The sequence below is a fragment of the Chiloscyllium plagiosum genome, chromosome 10 (assembly GCF_004010195.1).
Source record: "Chiloscyllium plagiosum isolate BGI_BamShark_2017 chromosome 10, ASM401019v2, whole genome shotgun sequence".
Lineage (NCBI taxonomy): Eukaryota > Metazoa > Chordata > Chondrichthyes > Orectolobiformes > Hemiscylliidae > Chiloscyllium > Chiloscyllium plagiosum.
The window spans coordinates 26395443-26414097 of NC_057719.1; the positions used below are offsets into that span (position 1 = coordinate 26395443).

General features: G+C 38.4%; 1 protein-coding gene across 5 annotated transcripts in view; it reads left to right on the forward strand.

Annotated features, from left to right (window-relative positions):
* The window catches only part of atxn3 (ataxin 3), a 73212-nt gene that overhangs the window by 40151 nt on the left and 14406 nt on the right, over positions 1–18655 (forward strand). For 4 of the 5 annotated variants that reach the window (XM_043697215.1, XM_043697217.1, XM_043697218.1 and 1 more), the window contains 2 exons: positions 8935–9067; positions 12145–12218. In XM_043697215.1, coding sequence (XP_043553150.1) covers positions 8935–9067; positions 12145–12218 — 207 coding nt within the window. Of the gene's footprint in view, positions 1–8934; positions 9068–12144; positions 12219–14258; positions 15604–18655 lie in introns of those variants that run through there. The other variant, XM_043697214.1, reaches the window with a different exon arrangement.

Sequence of the window (18655 nt, forward strand, 5' to 3'; positions counted from 1 at the left end):
TTCCTCAAAGTTAAATATTTTGGGGATTATTCTTCCAAATCATCATTCAAGACTCTAAAGACTTAGTAATAGATCAGAGAAAATTTAACATTTAGAAATGTAAGGTTCTGAATATTGGTGCTGATTGATATGACTTACAATACTAACATAAACAGTTTATTATTCATGAGATGAAGCTCAGAATGAAGGTTGCCAATATACTTGAACATTGGAAAAGAGAAATAATAATCGTCATAGTAAACAAGCCTAGAGGTAACAGTGATCATAACATTGTAGAAATGCACATTCCATTTGAAAGTGAAATGCACTGGTCTAAGACTAATGTGTTAAGCTTTAATAAAGATGATTGCAAGCATATGAAACAAAAACAGAAGTTGCTGAAAAAGCTCACCAGCTCTGGCAGCATCTGTGAAGATAAATCAAAGTTAACATTTCAGGTGCGGTGACCCTTCTACCAGAACTTATGATAGCTCAGAAAATGTTGGTTTGTATGCTGAAGGTAGGGTGGAGGGAGGGGTAAGGATGGTAGGTATGGACTTTAATGGTTAGCAAGGAAATTACTGTGCTAATTAGTAACAGCCTTTTTAAGTATTCAGAGCTCAAACTTCCCATTTTTTCATATGGAGAATAGGTTGAAAGGTAGAATAGTAAAGAAGCAGTAGCAGTCATCTGAGGAGATACTTTATAACTCTCAACAAATATATATTCCATTAAGAAAGAAATGCATTATTTGAGAAGATACACCACCTAAGGCTAACTAACTTAAAAATACGGTATAGACCAATTAGGACAGGGATGAGGAGAAACTTCTTCACCCAGAGAGTGGTGGCTGTTTGGAATGCTCTGCCCCAGAGGGCAACGGAGGCCCAGTCTCTGGATTCATTTAAGAAAGAGTTGGATAGAGCTCTCAAAGATAGTGGAATCAAGGGTTATGGAGATAAGGCAGGAACAGGATACTGATTAGGAATGATCAGCCATGATCATGTTGAATGGCGGTGCAGGCTTGAAGGGCTGAATGGCCTACTCCTGCACCTATTGTCTATTGTCTAACAAAGTTAAGGATGGTGTCAAATGGAAAGAGAACATTTACAATCCAGTGAAGATTAATGGTAGGTCAGAAGATTGGACAAATTTTAGCAACTGGCAAAGAATGTTTTTTTTTAAAGGGGGAAAATTAATGTATAAAAGAAAATAGCTAGAAATATAAAAACAGACATGTTTAAACAGGTGTATGTAAAACAGGAAAGTAGATAAGTAAAAGTTCGTCCCTGAGAGGGTGAGACTGTAACTTTAATAATGGGAAACAAGGAAATGGCAGGTTTTGAGCAAGTATTTTATACTTGAAAGGTGAGTGATGAACTTAAAACTATCACTAGAGAAAAAGTAATGAAGCAACTAATGGTTGGCAGATCCCCTGAACATGATCGCATACATCCTCGGATCATAAAAGAGGTAGTTTCAGAGACAGTGGATGTAATGTTCTGAACTCCTTAGATTCTGGATAGGTCCCATCTGATTGGAAGAATGAAATTGTAAAGAAAAAAGAAAAACACAAAGCAGGGAACTATAAACCAGTTTGCTTAACATCAGTCACAGGGAACCAATAGATGTGATATATTCAGATTTCCAAGTCTTATGGGGAGGTGGTGGCGTAATGTCACTGTGCTCATATTTGAGGTGCCCACATTAATGTTTTTGTACTGGTGGAATTTAAATTCATTTAATACATATGAAATATAAAGCTAGTAACCATAGTGGTGACTATGAAATCATTGTCAATTTGTTATTAAAAGGCTGTCAGGTTTACTAATGTCGTTTAGGGAAGGGATCCTGGTGTCTTTATCTGGCCTTGTGATTCCAAACCTACAGCAGTCTGATTGCTTCTTGATTACCCTCTGCAATGGCCTATCAAGTAAGTTCAAGGTCAATTTGAATGTGTATCAAATAATGCCATATGGTGATGCCCAAACCCCAAAAAAGAATCAAAAGAAGTTGATAAAGGTGGGTAAAAGGTAAAATAAGAACTACCCCTCTAAAAGCATTGAGGGCACCTGTACCAAATGTGCTACAATGATGCAAAGCAGAAACTCAGCGCCATCTTCTCAAGAGCAGTTAGGGATGGGCCATAAATGCTGGTCCAACCAAGCTAAAAGAAAGTAGCGAATAGAACTAAGTTCCTGATTTTCAGGTTGCCACAGGGATATGTGATGGGTCGTGAACTTTTTCACTTGAATAAAGTGACCAAGTATATGGTAGTTAATTACTTGTTAATATAAAGATAGGTAGGATAGCAAGGTAGGGCACTTACTGCAGAGGGATACAGACAAGTAAGTGAACATAAGTTTTGCATATTGAATATAATGTGCAAAATGTGACTTTGTCCACTTTGGTAGGATACATGAATCACAAAAATGTGTGCATGTAGGTACAGCAAGTAGTTAGGAAGCAAACCTTAAATGTCAGACAGATTTGTCACAGCTGCAGTTGTGAGAGGCTGCACCTGAAATGCTGTGTGCAGTTTTGGTCTCTTTGCTTAAAAAGTAATATAATTGTATTGGAAGCAGTTCAGAATCGCTTGATTGATTCTACCGAGGAAGAGGTTGCTTTAGAAGGAATGGTTAAGCAGATTGGCACTATGCTCAATGGAGTTGAGAAGAAAGAGAGCTGATCCTATTGAAGTTTAGAATTTTGAGGCAACTTGATAGAGTGGGTGCTGGCGGAGGTTTTAACTTGTGACTAGTCTAGAACAAGGGAACATAGCTTATGGGTAAGGTTTTTCCCAATTAAGATGGAAATAATGAAATTTTAGTGTCAGAAGATTTTTAGATTTTGAATTCTCCAGCGAACAATGACAGTTGACTACTGAATGTATTCAAAGCTGAGTTGGATTTAGGATCTAGGGGAGTCCAGGGTTATGTTGAATAGGCGGGAAATTAGAGTTGCAACCACAAATGAATGGTGGAGAAAGCTTGATGGCCTACTTGTGTTTTTTTTTATGATCTGACAAGAAATTGAGAGGCAAAGATAATGCCAAGAATTAACCTGCAGAATACCACTTGTTTCATTTTTAAAACCTTCCACAAATTATACTGTACTTAGTGATTATACTACAGAGATAACGTTAATAAAAAGATAACTTTTTTCATCTGGTTTTACACTGAGCTTTGGGATGCTGTAAGGATTAAACTTACTTCACTGGAACATAATTAAAAGAATATGATCTGAACAAAACTGATGAGATTGCTGCTGTGTAGCATTTTGTGGTTATAAATTGAGCAAGACAAAGTAGAAGGCATGATTTCAAAATGGCAAAAACCAAGATCCACGTATTGTTCCTCTTTCAGTGCTGCATTTGTACCATCCTCTTGTGAAAGAAGTGATTCTTTTCTGAGAAGCTGTATTTTCCTATATGGCCATCTTTGGTGTTTTGTTTAAAGTGATATTGTCTCACAAGCTGTTTATAAGCTGTTGTCTCTCAGCTGTTCTTCAGCCAGTCTGAATCCTGTCCTCTTCTGATGTAATCTCACTCTAACTTGCTGCAAGGTTTGATCCCTGGCTGATTATTTTTTTCCTCTTTTGGGTGAGCAGCTTTCAAGCTGTTTGTTGAATTGTACACCTTTAGTGCCTTCTTTCCCAGATTGAAGTGAGCCAATCCAATACATACTAAGGGTCTAACTTGGATCCTTCCTGATTAGATTTGCTTTGTCCATCAGGGGACCCCAATGATTGCAGACTCCACCAAATAAATTGATAATTTATTCTTTACTCATTCTTAGCTCCAACATTAAATATGATATGAACGGTAGCATAAATTCACCATTAGCATTATCTATTGTAGTCTTTTATCTTTGTGTATGAACACTGGAACCTCTCTCCAGTTGCTTCCGGAAACATTTCCATTCCTGTCCAACAGGAAAATGTCCTTCTCTGGTTTCTGTCTCATTTATCAGTTCAGCTTGCCAACACAGCCTTTATATTTCCTGTAATTTACCCAATAACAAAGCAACCAGGCTCGATAGGTCAACAGGCCTTTTGGGATTCCTGTATATCTCGTCTCAACAGTTCCACACTCTCTTTCTCTGTCTAATTTTCAACTTTGGTCACTTTTTAAAAGTACATTTCCTACTTTTCTCCTATTTAAATTTCTGTGGTGTGCACAATCTGTGATCAGAAAGATGGATATCTAATGGAAGCTGTATTAAGTAGATGGTCAATTTTAGTTCAGTTTCCTCAGGAGTGAGGTTGTAGTTTATTTTGCTACAATTTTCTAATTACTAAATTAAATTGGAATTGTGATGAGGCCTCTTCTGTAATGGATATGCTAATTTGCAAATGCATTCTAGGAAGTCCACCTATTATTGTATGAAGTTTGACAAATAATATTTTTAAGCAATGACAGGATGTTTTGGAACAAAACTCTGTTGGACTTTTAAATTTATTTCTTCATTCAGATGTTTCGGAACCAGCAAAAGAAAAGTACAATGTAAAAGAAATTAGATTTGTAGTTTTAAAAGTGGATTGAATGTTCAGAGAATACTTGTTAATGAGTTATATTAATTACTGACATCAAAGGAAGATGTTCAATGGTCTGGTTGGCATGGTATAAACAACAGGTCCCAGAGGGAGAATATTATAGAGTAATTACGCCCCTTAAGGTATTAGAATAGGTGGATAAAGTGTTTAAGAAGGCATATAGGATACTTGCCTTTATTAGTCAAAGCATAGAGTTTAAGAGTTGGGGAATTGAGCTGGAACTGTATGAAATATTAGTTCAGCCTCAGTCAGAGTATTGTGTGCTGTTCTGAAATCTACATTACAGGTGGGGTATGATAATACTGGAGAAGGTTCAGAAAGGATTTACCAGCATGTTGCCTGGGCTAGAGGGTTTCAGTTATAAAGAGATATTTGACAGACTCGGGTCATTTTTCCTTAGAGGAGAGGGGATTGAAAGGGGACATGATTGAAATGTATAAAATAATGAGGGGCTTAGCTAGGATAGAAAAGTGGAGACCTTCCCCTTGGTCGAGATTCAGTGACCAGTGTGCAGATTTTAAAATAAGGGGCCAAAGGTTTAGAGGAGATTTTCATCCAGAAGGCATTGGGAATCTGGAACTCACTGCCTGCAAGGGCGGTAGAGATGGAAACTCTCAGAACATTTAAGAAGAATTTAAATGTGCACTTTCAATGCCAAGGCATGCAATGTTGTGGACCAAGAGCTAGAAAATGAGATTAAAATAGTTAGGTGGCTGTTTTTGACTGTCATTGATGCAACAGACCAAAAGACCTTGTGTTCTGTAGGTCTCTATGACTTTTAAAGCAGATGGCCCATTTGGCCTGATTCTACATTTCTGTAGTTAGTTAAATACTTTGTCATGAGTCATGCTCTGGTAATTCATTGAATATTGGAGAATTAATTGATTATTTATTGTGGAAATGTCATATAATATGCTACTTAACTGCATAAATTAAAACAATTTCAGACAAAACCTAAGACAATTGCATATTTAATTAATAATACTATTAGATTTAAAATAGTGATGGAAAAGGATAGATGAGATCTAAAAGTTGAAGTTCAAAATTGGTGAAAGGCCAATTTTGACGGTATTAGGCAAGAATTTTCAAAAGCTGATTGGGGGCAGATGTTCACAGGTAAAGGGATGGCTGGAAAATGGGAAGCCTTCAGAAATGAGATAATGAGAATCCAGAGACAGTATATTCCTGTCAGGGTGAAAGGAAAGGCTGGTAGGTATAGGGAATGCTGGATGACTAAAGAAATTGAGGGTTTGGTTAAGAAAAAGAAGGAAGCATATGTAAGGTACAGACAGCGTAGATCGATTGAATCCTTATGTTATAAAGGCAGTAAGGAGTATACTTAAGAGGGAAATCAGGAGGTCAAAAAGGGGACATGAGATAGCTTTGGAATTAAGAAGAATCCAAAGGGTTTTTACAAATACATTAAGGACAAAAGGGTAACTAGAGAAAGAATAGGGCCCCTCAAAGATCAGCAAGGCAGTCTTTGTGTGGAGCCACAGAAAATGGGGCAGATACTAAACGAGTATTTTGCCTCATTATTTACAGTGGAGAAGGACATGGAAGATTACATTACATTACATTACATTATGGAAACAGGCCCAACAAGTCCACACCGACCCGCCGAAGCGCAACCCAACCATACCCCTACATTTACCCCTTACCTAACACTATGGGCAATTTAGCATGGCCAATTCACCTGACCTGCACATCTTTGGATTGTGGGAGGAAACCGGAGCACCCGGAGGAAACCCACGCAGACACGGGGAGAACGTGCAAACTCCACACAGTCAGTCGCCTGAGGCGGGAATTGAACCCGGGTCTCTGGCGCTGTGAGGCGGCAGTGCTAACCACTGTGCCACCGTGCCGCCCATAAGATATAGAATGTAGGGAAATTGATAGTGACATCTTGAAAAAATGTCCATATTGCAGAGGAGGAAGTGCTGGTTGTTTTGTAATGCATAAAGGATAAATCCCCAGGACCCGATCAGGCTTACCCTAGAACACTGTGGGAAGCTAGAGAAATGATTGCTGGGCCTCTTGCTGAGATATTTGTATCATTGATAGTCACAGGTGAGGTACTGGAAGACTGGAGGTTGGCTAATGTGGTGCCACTGTTTAAGAAGGTAACTAGGGAGAGAATAGGACCCCTCAAAGATCAACAAGGTGACCTTTGTGTGGAGCCACAGAAAATGGGGGAGATATTAAAAGAGTATTTTCCATCAGTATTTACTGTGGAAAAGGATATGGAAGATATAGAATGTAGGGAAACAGATGGTGACACCTTTCAAAATGTCCAAATTACAGAAGAGGAAGTGCTGGATGTCTTGAAACACATAAAAATGGATAAATCCCCAGGACCTGATCAGGCGTACCCTAGAACTCTGTGGGAAGCTAGAGAAGTGATTGCTGGGCCTCTTGCTGAGATATTTGTATCATCGATAGTCACAGGTGAGGTGCCAGAAGACTGGAGGTTGGCTAACGTGGTGCCACTATTTAAGAAGGGTGGTAAGGACAAGCCAGGGAACTACAGACCAGTGAGCCTGACATCGGTAGTGGGCAGGTTGTTCGAGGGAATCCTGAGGGACAGGATGTACATGTATTTGGAAAGGCAAGGATTGATTAGGATTAGTCAACATGGCTTTGTGCGTGGGAAATCATGTCTCACAAACTTGATTGAGTTTTTTTGAAGAAGTAACAAAGAGGATTGATGAGGGGAGAGCGCTAGATGTGATCTTAATGGTCTTCAGTAAGGAGTTCGACAAAGTTTCCCTTGGGAGACTGGTTAGCAAGATTAGATCTCATGGAATACGGGGAGAACTAGCAATCTGGATACAGCACTGGCTCAAAGGTAGAAGACAGAGGGTGGTGGTGGTGGAGGCAAAGAGATCTTTGAGTGCAGGTTCATAGCTCCTTGAAAGTGGAGACGCAGGTAGATAGGATAGCGAAGAAGGCGTTTGGTATGCTTTCCTTTGTTGGTCAGAGTATTGAGTACAGGAGTTGAGAGGTCATGTTGCTGCTGTACAGAACATTGGTTAGGCCACTGTTGGAATATTGCATGCAGTTCTGGTCTCCTTCTTATCGGAAAGACATTGTGAAACTTGAAAGTGTTCTGAAAAGATTTACAGGGATGTTGCCAGGGTTGGAGGATTTGAGCTATAGGGAGAGGCTGAATAGGCTGTTTTCCCTAGAGCGTCAGAGGCTGAGGGGTGACCTTATAGAGGTTTACAAAATTATGAGGGGCATGGAAAGCATGTGGTCGGGGAGTCCAGCACTAGAGGACATAGGTTTAGGGTGAGAGGGGGAAGATATAAAAGAGACCTAAGGGGCAACTTTTTCACACAGGATGGTACGTGTATGGAATGAGCTGCCAGGCTGATACAATTGCAACATTTAAGAAGCATTTAGATGGGTATATGAATAGGAAGGATTTGGAGGGATATGGGCCGGGTGCTGGCAGTTGGGACTCAATTGGGTTGGGATATCTGGTCGGCATGGACAGGTTGGACCCAAGAGTCTGTTTCCATGCTGTATATCTGTATGACTCTATGACTGATCTGAGCCAAGGAAGTGATTATTTGCTGAAATAGTTGTCTAAGCTCGAAAGGTAGGTTGCAATGTAGTCACCTATGCTGCAATGCACATTGTGAATATTGGCTATGGCTAGATATGGATTTGACTGTGATGCTGTGCTCACATTTGATACTTGCTATCAGGTTTGCCCACCACTGCAGGGTTCATTTACTGCCCACAGGAATGAAAGATAAAGAGGTGGAATGGAATGTATCATTTTGTACTTGGACTAGCGAAGATAATCTTTCTAATAAATATAAAAGAAGAACCTCGCCCTCCAAGCATTAACTAGGTATCACATGTATCATGATTGTGAAATCATGCTCTTATACCATTATGGTCACTTAAGTTATTACTTTCGTTGCTAATGATCAGATCTAGGGATGTCAGGAGGCTAGTATGAGCACCAAGCCTCCTAATCTAGATTGCTGTAGCTTTTTTAGTAAAGCACTAGTACCAGGAAACATGGGTTTACCAGTACGTTGTGCTGTAGAATTCTTTGTACCATGATCTTCAACATGGAAAATTCCCATACCTAATGTTGGATGTCAAACACAATACTATTTTTTCCAATGGGAAAGAGTGGTTAGATGTGAACACCCTGCCACATCTCTCAATAATAGTCTGTGTTGCATGTGCCATGTACCAATCCATCCTCTCCCTTGTTGCAGAAGGGCAGAGATCAGCTCAAGCGATATGGAACAGCATTCTGTAATGGGAAGAAATACTCCTGTAGGTTTGATTGATCCTCATGTCCTCATTGAAATGTCATATTTTCAGCATTTGATATTATGATGTTTTAGTAATGTAATCTTGTTAATTAATTTCTAGGTTTTAAGCAAGGGACGGAAAATTCTGAAGTGTCTTCATCTTGGAATGACGTTGCACAATCTTCAAGAGCCAATCAAACGGAAACTCCTACAGCAGAGGAGCTACGAAGACATAGACAAGCGTACTTTGAGAGGCAAGCAGACCACAGATTTATACTGCTGCAAAATTTCATTTAGTTTCCATGATGTGTGACTTTGTCCCTTTTAAGGACTATGTTTCTTTGTGCTTGCGCGGTATTAAGACATAATCAGATTTCTTCATTCATTTTTAAAATTGGCTTTGCAAACAATTTTCATTGATTAACGCTTGTGTTCATCATAGCAAGGAATATTGAAGTGAGAATTAGGATTTCTATATATCCAACAGTGTCAGTTTTGAGCCTTTACAGTAAGATATATGCCAGTCAGCTACAACCTCAAGGCTTTTTGCTTGCTCCCTATATCTCTGTTAGGTCCAATGACATTTGAGCACCAAAGCTGTGGAGGAAAAGTTTCTGGAGTGTCATTGGGATGGTTTTCTAGAAAAACATGTTGAACTGGAAAATGAACTATTTTGGATCTAGTAATATGTAATGAAAAAATGGTTAACTAATATCTTGTTGCAAAAGAATCTTCAGGGATGAGTGACCACAATATGATAGAATCTTACATTGTTTGAAAGTGAGGTAGTTCATTCTGAACAAGTGTGTTTAATTTCATTGAGAAATTATGAAAGCATGCGACACAAGTTCGCTGAGCTGGTTTGGAAAAATATATGAAAAGGCATGACTGTACATCGGCAATGGATAATCTCTGAAGAATCATTACATGACTTATAGCAACTATATTCATTCAAGGTGCAAAATCTCTAAAAATAGTCAATCAAACATTGCTGAAAATAGAAGTGAATGATTGTTTGAGATTTTTCTTAAAAAGGCTTATAAAGCAGCCAGAAGTTATAATAAATCTGAGGATTGAGGCTTACAGCGAAGGAAGACCAGAAACTGATGGGGAAAGGAGCATTAAAATGTGGATACAATCTAGCAAAAATCATTAAAATGGACTGTAAAAACTTCTACAAGTACAGAATAAGGAAACGCTTGTCTAAAATAAACGTGGGTCTATTAAAAGCAGAGTCAGGATAATTTTTAGTGGGAAGTAGAGAACTGGCAGAGAAAGTAAATGATATATTGTGTCTCTGTTCTCACTGAAGAAGAACAAGAAATCTCCCAGAAGTAGAGATCCAAGTGACGAGGGACAGTGAAAAATTGAAGGAAATTAGTACTAGTAAGAAGGTTGTACTAATGAAATGACTGCAGGTGAAACTTAATAAGTCCCCAAGGTCTCATAGTCTACATCTCAGAGTATTGAGGGACATGTGTATAGAGGTAATTGATATGTTGGTAATTATCTTCCTAAATTCCACAAATTCTGGGATGATTCCTGCAGATTGAAAGCTTGCAAATATCACCCAACCCTCCTTAAGAAATGAGCAAATGGAAAAACAGGAAACTACAAGCCTGTCTAGTTCAGCCGTTTCATGTTCAATTCCCAGCTCTCCATATTCCTTATAATTCATCTTCTAACATAATTGCTCACTTCCTAATTTACTTTGATTTCTTTTGGTTTCACCCTTCATTCAGTTCCTATGTAAAAAAATGTTTTCAGATCTTACTTTCAGTCAACTTTATCTGATTTCAAATATACGATTATAAATTCTCTTTAGGGGGGTATTTTAAATTTTTCAATTTTATAACACTTAACTTCCTCATTGGCCAAAAATATTATCCATTGTCTTTGCTTTCATAGTTAAGTCCCTCATTCCAGTATCATCCTGAAATTGTTGCCGGGTTTTGTTCAATCTTTAGTTTTAGTTTATCTTAAAGTGTCGTGCCAAACATTGGCCATGTTCTTCCATATGAAGCCTAACCAATGCAATAATACTTGATGACTATTGTTTTTTTTTGATGAAGCTTGGCATTCCTTTTGGGCTTTTCATCACCTTTGCACTTGCCAGCTTGATTTAATGACTTCTGTACCTGTGTTCCTAGATCTCTGCATCCATCTATTCTTGCCATGATTACATTACACTACACCTACAGCAATAGTATCTCTGAGGAGACCTAGGCAGCATTCAGGCTTGGGCTAATAAGTGACAAGTAACATTGATGGAAATGTGTTGCTGGAGAAGCGCAGCAGGTCAGGCAGCATCTAGGGAACAGGAGAGCTTGATTTAATGACTTCTGTACCTGTGTTCCTAGATCTCTGCATCCATCTATTCTTGCCATGATTACATTACACTACACCTACAGCAATAGTATCTCTGAGGAGACCTAGGCAGCATTCAGGCTTGGGCTAATAAGTGACAAGTAACATTGACCAGGCAATGGCCAGGCACCATCTCCAAAAATGGAGAATATAACTGACTACTTCCTTGATGTTCAGTGTCATCATTAAAAATGAATATTCCATCATAAACATAATGGGGGTTTACCATTGACCAGAACATTAACTGGACCAGGCATATATTATTGTGACTATATTACACCTGCAAATTCCCATCCAAATCTCACACCATCCCAAATTGAAAGTATATCAGTACCCCTTCTCATAATGGTGCTGTTAATGATATACACCAGATGGACTGAAGCGGTTCAAGAAAGCAGCTCAGCACTATATTGACATCACTACATGCATACCATGAAGGACTATAACAAAAATAAGTAACACAAATGAAAGCTTCCAATTAATGCCACTTAGAACTGTTCTTGTGTTGTGAACCCATTGCTTTGGAACATATTCTGACCGGTAAAAGAAAATGAGAGATGATCATTTCATTAGTATGACTTCCATCAAATCCAGTTGCCTTGAATAAGTTGACTGTAGGAACTGAGTGCATGCAATATATTAAAAGCTCTGTGGAAAAAGAAGCAATATTCTCTAGTGTCCTGATCAAAAGGCAAAACTCTTCTCCTAGCCCATTTCTGCAATGTTCTGACGTAAAATAGATAGTGATCTTCAAATAAATAGTGACATTCCTTAAGAATATCCTTACATGCTTGAACCCTTTTTTGGAGTTCAGCACGTAAATATACCACATCGTGCAAGTTCAAATTTTAGTTAGTGTTGTTCACAACTATTTTAACTACATAGAAATGCCAGACTACATATTCAAAAAAAGCAGTGAACCTACTGTGTAATTATATAACGCTTACATTTTTGTTTCCACCAGAAAACAGCGAGTACAACCAGAAGGTTCAGATCAATCAGAAAAACAAAGTTGTTCAATACTGAAGACAAATTCAGGTAAAATTCCTGATCTGTTCATCCTGTTGAACTGACAACAAGCGTAAAATATGTCAGTTATATTCTGTTTAACCATTAAGCTTTGCTTTTTGTAAAGCCTGTAATCCCTCTTAATAAAATCCTGCATGTAAGAATTGTATCATAAGCAGTTGCTGCATAGCCAAGATCTGGATTTACATATAATGACAAGTACACAATGACAAGTATTTTTAAAGATTTGTCCATGGGATGAACCCACCTCAAGCTAGGCCAACGTTTGCAGCTCATTCCTAGGGAAAGTGAAGGAGTTCTACCTTCTTAGACCTTTGTAAACTTTGGGGTACATCAACACCCACAGTTCCCTTAAGAAAGGAGTTCTAGGATTTTTGCTGAGTGACAGGGAGGAATAGGGATCTACTTCCAAGTCAGAATTGTGTGGGGTTTGGAAGGGAACTTGCAGATGGTGGCATTCCAATGCATTTAGTGTCCTTGTCTTTCTTGGTGGTAGAGGTCACGAGTTGGGAAGGTGCTGAATAAGGAATTTTGCTGAGTTGCTGCAGTACATCACCTAGATGGTAGGCACTGTTCCCATTGCATGCCATGGTGAAGGGAGTAAATGTTGAAGGTGACAGATGGATTGCCGATCAAAGCAGGCTTCTTCATCCAAGATAATGTCAAGATTCATGAATGTTGTTGGAGTTGCACTCATCCAAGCAAGTAGACAGTGGAAAGGCACTGGGGCGACAGAAGATGAATTACTTGCTAGAGGAATCCTAATCTCTGACTTGCTATTGTTACCACAGTGTTTGTATGGCAGATCTAGTTATGTTTTTGGACAATGGAAACCACTGGGAGGTTTGGGATTTAGCATTGATAATGCATTAGACATTAAAGGGAGATGGCTAGATCTTGTTGGAGGTAGCCATTGCCCAGCACTTGTGTTGCACAAATGTTACTTGCCACATATCACTCAAGCTGGGATGTTCCTGCACATGAACACATACTGTTTCAGTATCTGACATAATAGTTTTCTGAATACTAAAGACATTCTTCACATTGATGTTCCCCTCCATTGTGTTGTGTGGCACTACCTCTGTGCTAAAGTTTCAAATGTATCTAGCAACTCAAAACTGAGCACCCATGAGGTACTGTGGACCATCAGTAGCAGCAAAATTTATTCAACTACGATCTGTAATCTCATAGCCAACAATATACTCGTCTTTACCATTATTATCAAGGGAGCAGATTAACCCTGGTGTAATGAAGCGTGCAATAGGGAATGCCAGGAGCAGCGTAAGACCTATATAAATTTGAGGAGAAAGTGAGGTCTGCAGATGCTGGAGATCAGAGCTGAAAATGTGTTGCTGGAAAAGCTCAGCAGGTCAGGCAGTTGATTCCTGAAGAAGGGCTTATGCCCGAAACGTCGATACTCCTGTTCCCTGGATGCTGCCTGACCTGCTGCGCTTTTCCAGCAACACATTTTCAGCTATATAAATTTGAGGTAAAGCAACAACACAGAAGTACTTGCATATCAAACAACAGAAACGGCATGCTATAGAAGGTATAATCATTCCGACAATCAAATGATGATTGCACAATGTTCACAATTGATGACCGATACCTCAGTTACTGAAGCAATATATGGAAATATGCAGCAAGAGCTGGACAACTCCAGACTTGGCTGATAAGTGGCAAGTAACCTTCACACCACACAAGAGCCAGATAATGACTATATCCAAGAAGATAGAATATAACTACTGGCCTCTGACATTCAATGGCATTACCATCACTGAATTCTTCCAATACCAATATTCTGGGGTTGCCTTTGACTAGAAACTGAACTGGACTAGCCACATTAATGCCATACCTACAAGAGCAAGTTAAAGGCTAGGAATTTTGGAGTGATTAACTTGTCTCCTGATTCCCCAAAGCTTGTTCACTATCTACAATGCACAAATCAGGTAAGTGATGGAATATTCCCTACTTGCCTGGATTGGTGCAGATCTCTTCCTTGGTTCTAAATATTTATTAGTCTGTGATCTTTTTTACCCCAATTCACAGCTGGCATGACTGAACAAGAACTGCCTCAAGCAGATGGGCTGAAGTCGTTAGAAGCTGGTGCCAATGATGATTCAAAAGGGGAAGGAAGTTAATGTGAAAACTAAATACCAGCAATAACTGTTTCCCATTGCTGATCCATATGTGCAGCATTCCACCTATACTTCAGCCACAAAGACAAATATATGTGTTTTCACAGAGAGCAAAAGGTTATTTTCACTCTTAATGCAAAGAACTTTTGTGGTTGTCTTGTGGGATAATTTGTAGTTAAAAGAAAATGCAAGATTTCCTGTTTCTTAACTTCAATTGCAGCACCTTATCTTCTGAAAAACCCTCTTCATGCACAACCTAATTAAGAAAATTCCAGGGAAGAAATTCAAGATTTCGTAACCAATTAAAAAAACGTTTTTGGTATTTTCTGATCTACCAATGATAGGACCTAAGAAGGCAAATACTAAAGTGTTTACTTTTTGAAAACATACTTTAACTCTCTTAACTATAGCTTATATTCAAATCAGGTTCAATTTAAACATTGAACGTGTCAAGAGAGATGATATGCAGCAAGCATTTGAGCTTTGTGGCATTTGTGACGCTTGAAAGTTTGTAGATCTGTTTTTATCTTTGAATTTTGACCTTGTCTTCATGTTTAATTGTTCTAACACAAAGTTCCTGTTATGCTGAATGTGTATTGCAGAGCCATGCAGATTTTTGCTTTTAAAGTCTTTTGTACTTGAACCTGTTCCCTTCGTTTTGAGAAGATCATACCAGGGAACATAAATGTATAAAATGGAGTTCCAAGAATTAGGGAAAATTACACTTGAGTAGTCTGTGATAGGTCAGCTTGATCTTTTAAAGCAAAAAGCGGGTTCATATCAGAATTTTCACTGGGAAATGTAAAGGAGTAAATGGGAGCTGTGTGTACTTTACAGATTGTTTGTTGTATTCCTGATTACATAATATAAACAAAGTCAAAATTGCTGTGTATTGAGATTTTTTGTTGCTTACACTACATAGTAATGTCTTTATGAAGTTAATGAGTTAGGATGGGCCAAGTTTAAAAACAGGATAACCTGCCTTTTCTTTGGCATGCTTTAAAAGTCTTAATCTTCAGATTAAAGTGGTTATCTGTCCAAAGCTCAAACATAGGCCTTCTGTGTAATACTGTAGTTCCTGCAGCTTAGTACAGGACCAACCAGTCAGGGTTCCAAGCCTGCTATGGCAGGTTTTAAAGTTTCAGTCAATAAGTCAGATAAGAAGTGAGAATGAAGAATGATGGATAGGGTGAATAGCCAAGGTCTTTTTCCTAGGTTGGAGGAGTCAAAAACTAGAGGATATAGGTTTAAGCTCAGAGTGGAAAGATTTTAAAAAGACCTGAGAGGTAGATAGTGCATGTATGGAATAAGCTGCTAGAGGAAATGATGGAGGCTGGTAGAATTACAGCATTTAAAAGGCATCTGGATAGGTATATGAATCGGAAGGGTTTAGAAGGATATGGACCAAATGCTGGCAAATGGAACTAGGTCAGATTGGGATGTCTGGTTGGCATGGATGAGTTGGACCAAAGGTTCTATATCTGTGCAGTATGAGTCTATGTCTCTGTAATTGACCATAACATTTCTGTCATTTAAAAAAAATGTAACTAGCTCACTAGCGAAATTTTGGGAAATGAACTACCTTCCTGCAGTCCTAGGCTCTTTACTTTCAGGGCAACAAAGGTGTGTAATAAATGCAGGCATGTCTTTGCTGCCCATGCCCAAGAACATATTTTAACTTGCTAAGTACATTATTTTCAAGTGCAAATTTGAGCAAAGAATGACAGCGTTTTTATTGCATTCCTTCGTTTCTCTCTTTGCTCAAATATTTTGTCTTGAGAATGACTGAAAAAAGGAGATTTTTGTCAAATCTTCATCTTACACTCAGGACAATTCACAAGAGTAAGGAAAACTACCATTTATACTGCAGGCGAGGAGCTTGCTGATGCATTGGTAATTGGGCTGCTTTGGTAGAGGCCTTGGCATAGGGCAGGCACTTATTAGTTATGTGACAGCCGTTTGCTGCATTGTCTTGACCAATGTCCTGCTCAGAGTCATTCTTCCTGACTTAAAATTTCAGTTGAATTAGTATTCTTGCGAAATATCCTGATGAGTGCAAGATGAAAAGCTTTGACAAACTGTGGCTTTTTTCAGCAATACTCTAGTTCAGTACCAACAATCTATTTCATTTAAGCTAGACTACAGTTTTGCAGCTACTGTCAATCATTCAGCATTATGGTTTGAATGGTACTCCTCTCATACATATCTAAACAGTGCATTCTAACATTTGGAGGGTGAAGTGAGGCAAGGTGGCAATGTAGAGTCATGGCAGACTGAAATATCTGCATCGAAAGAAACACACATTTCTGAACAGAAACCTATGATTAGGCTAAGGAGGGACTACCCACTTTTGCTGTCTTCAGTTATTTAACTTGGAAACACTGAGACTAATTAGATCAGTTGATTCATCTCAATTTGAATGGCAAAGGCCAGGAATGGAATGTCAAAGCTTCCTACTTTGTGCTAGAGTGCTATATCTTGCAGTACCTTTAACTATTGGGTTACCACAAAGATTAGTATTTTCACTTAAGCAAGAGACGAATTTGTCAGACATTTCTGTAAAATAGTGTCTTGACTAGAATCAGTCCTTGGACTGAGAAGAGTAGCCTGATCACAGTTGGTTTGACAGTGAGCACAGTCATTGATCTCCAAGTACCTGAAGTAGTAGGAGGTAAAAGCAAACCAAGTCCAACTTGTGCTCTGGTGAAACAGCCCATTGATGCTCAAGTGTCAAGGCTTATGGGAACAATAGATTCTTATGTAAGGAACGAGAAGGTGACTCATGCCTGTGGAACATATCTCAGTTATATTTAATGCTTTCGGGAGAAGAAAGCATTGAGCAGAAAATGAAAACCAGAACTTGTATCTGTTTGCAACTCTGTGTGTTTTTAACAATGTTGCCTCCAACATTGAAACTACCATAATCTCTAGTATGTTATATTTTGAAAAAGATGTGGTAATGTGTTAAGTATTCGTTATAACTGTTGCAATATTTTTATGTTGTATTTACTGAAGTTTGAATTTAATTTCTGTCTAAAAAGTTGCCTGCAGGAATAAAATTGCATTTGAATTCAGCTTCTTTAAAATAGTAAAGAACTTTGTAAGAAACAAGAGTCACTTACTATCTTGTTTGACTTTACCAAGGAGGCAGATGACGTAATATACGATTAATTGTGCTTTGCAATGCTTTTTGCGTGTGCACACTGGAGATAAGATGTGTTGTTCTCTAAAATAGTAACCTTGTTGCTGTGTATCAAATAAAGTTTCATTTTTGGAACTAAGCATACGTGTTTTATTTGATGCTACAAAGAGAACTGAATGATTCCTTTTCTGTTCAGTCAGGAAGTGAGATGACATGATGAAGTGATAAGTATTTCTAGCATATATGCAGGCGTTTACTGGTTAAGTGCTCAATTCTGTCTTTTGGAGATAATGAATCATTTGAATCTTAACTGTCTGGCGTACTGAGACAATTTGTAAAAGCTGTAAATAGAATTAGCTAACAGAAAACCGAGAACACCAGATTTTAAACGTAAGCAAAACAAATAAAAATTGAATAAAGTTGGAAGGGCATGAAAAGCATTTTCTCTCACTTTTTTAATAAATCAAAATTTAATTGTGCAAATCCTAAAAAAAACTAACTACAATGAGGTGTTATATCTTGTGATTAATACTGAAATTTGCAATCATTTTAGGGTAAGAGGGGAAACATTTAAAAGAGATCTAAGTGCAACTTTTTCACGCAGAGGATGGTGTGTGTGTGTGTGTGTGGAATGAGCGCCGAGAGGAAGTGGTGGAGGCTGGTACAATTAGAACATTTGAAAGGCATCTAGATGAGTATATGAATAGGAAGGGTTTAGAGGGATATGGGCCAAGTGCTAGCAAATGGGACGAGATTAGTTTGAGATATCTGGGCAGCTTGGATGAGTTGGACTGAAGGGTCTGTTTCCATGCTGTACATCTCTGTGACTCTATTTGTGTTTGCAAGTCCTTTTTTTAAAATGTGTCTTGCAGTCTATCTCCTTTCTAAAAGATGTCTCTGATAACTTTGTGCAAGTTATCCATTCAACAGTTTACTAGATATTCTTAATCCAAATATTTTAATGTTTTAACACTTACATGTGGTGCTAAGCTCATAATCATGGGTTTAGTGATGGCCTCATTCAAACAGATATTTTGTTTCCGCAAGTTTGGATGTGACATACATTTGACTCGCATCCACCTGCTGTGGATTGCAATTCAACAAATGGCACCATAAATCTCATAATCAAGATGATCTTTTAGAATTTCATGCTACTTTTTCCTGGT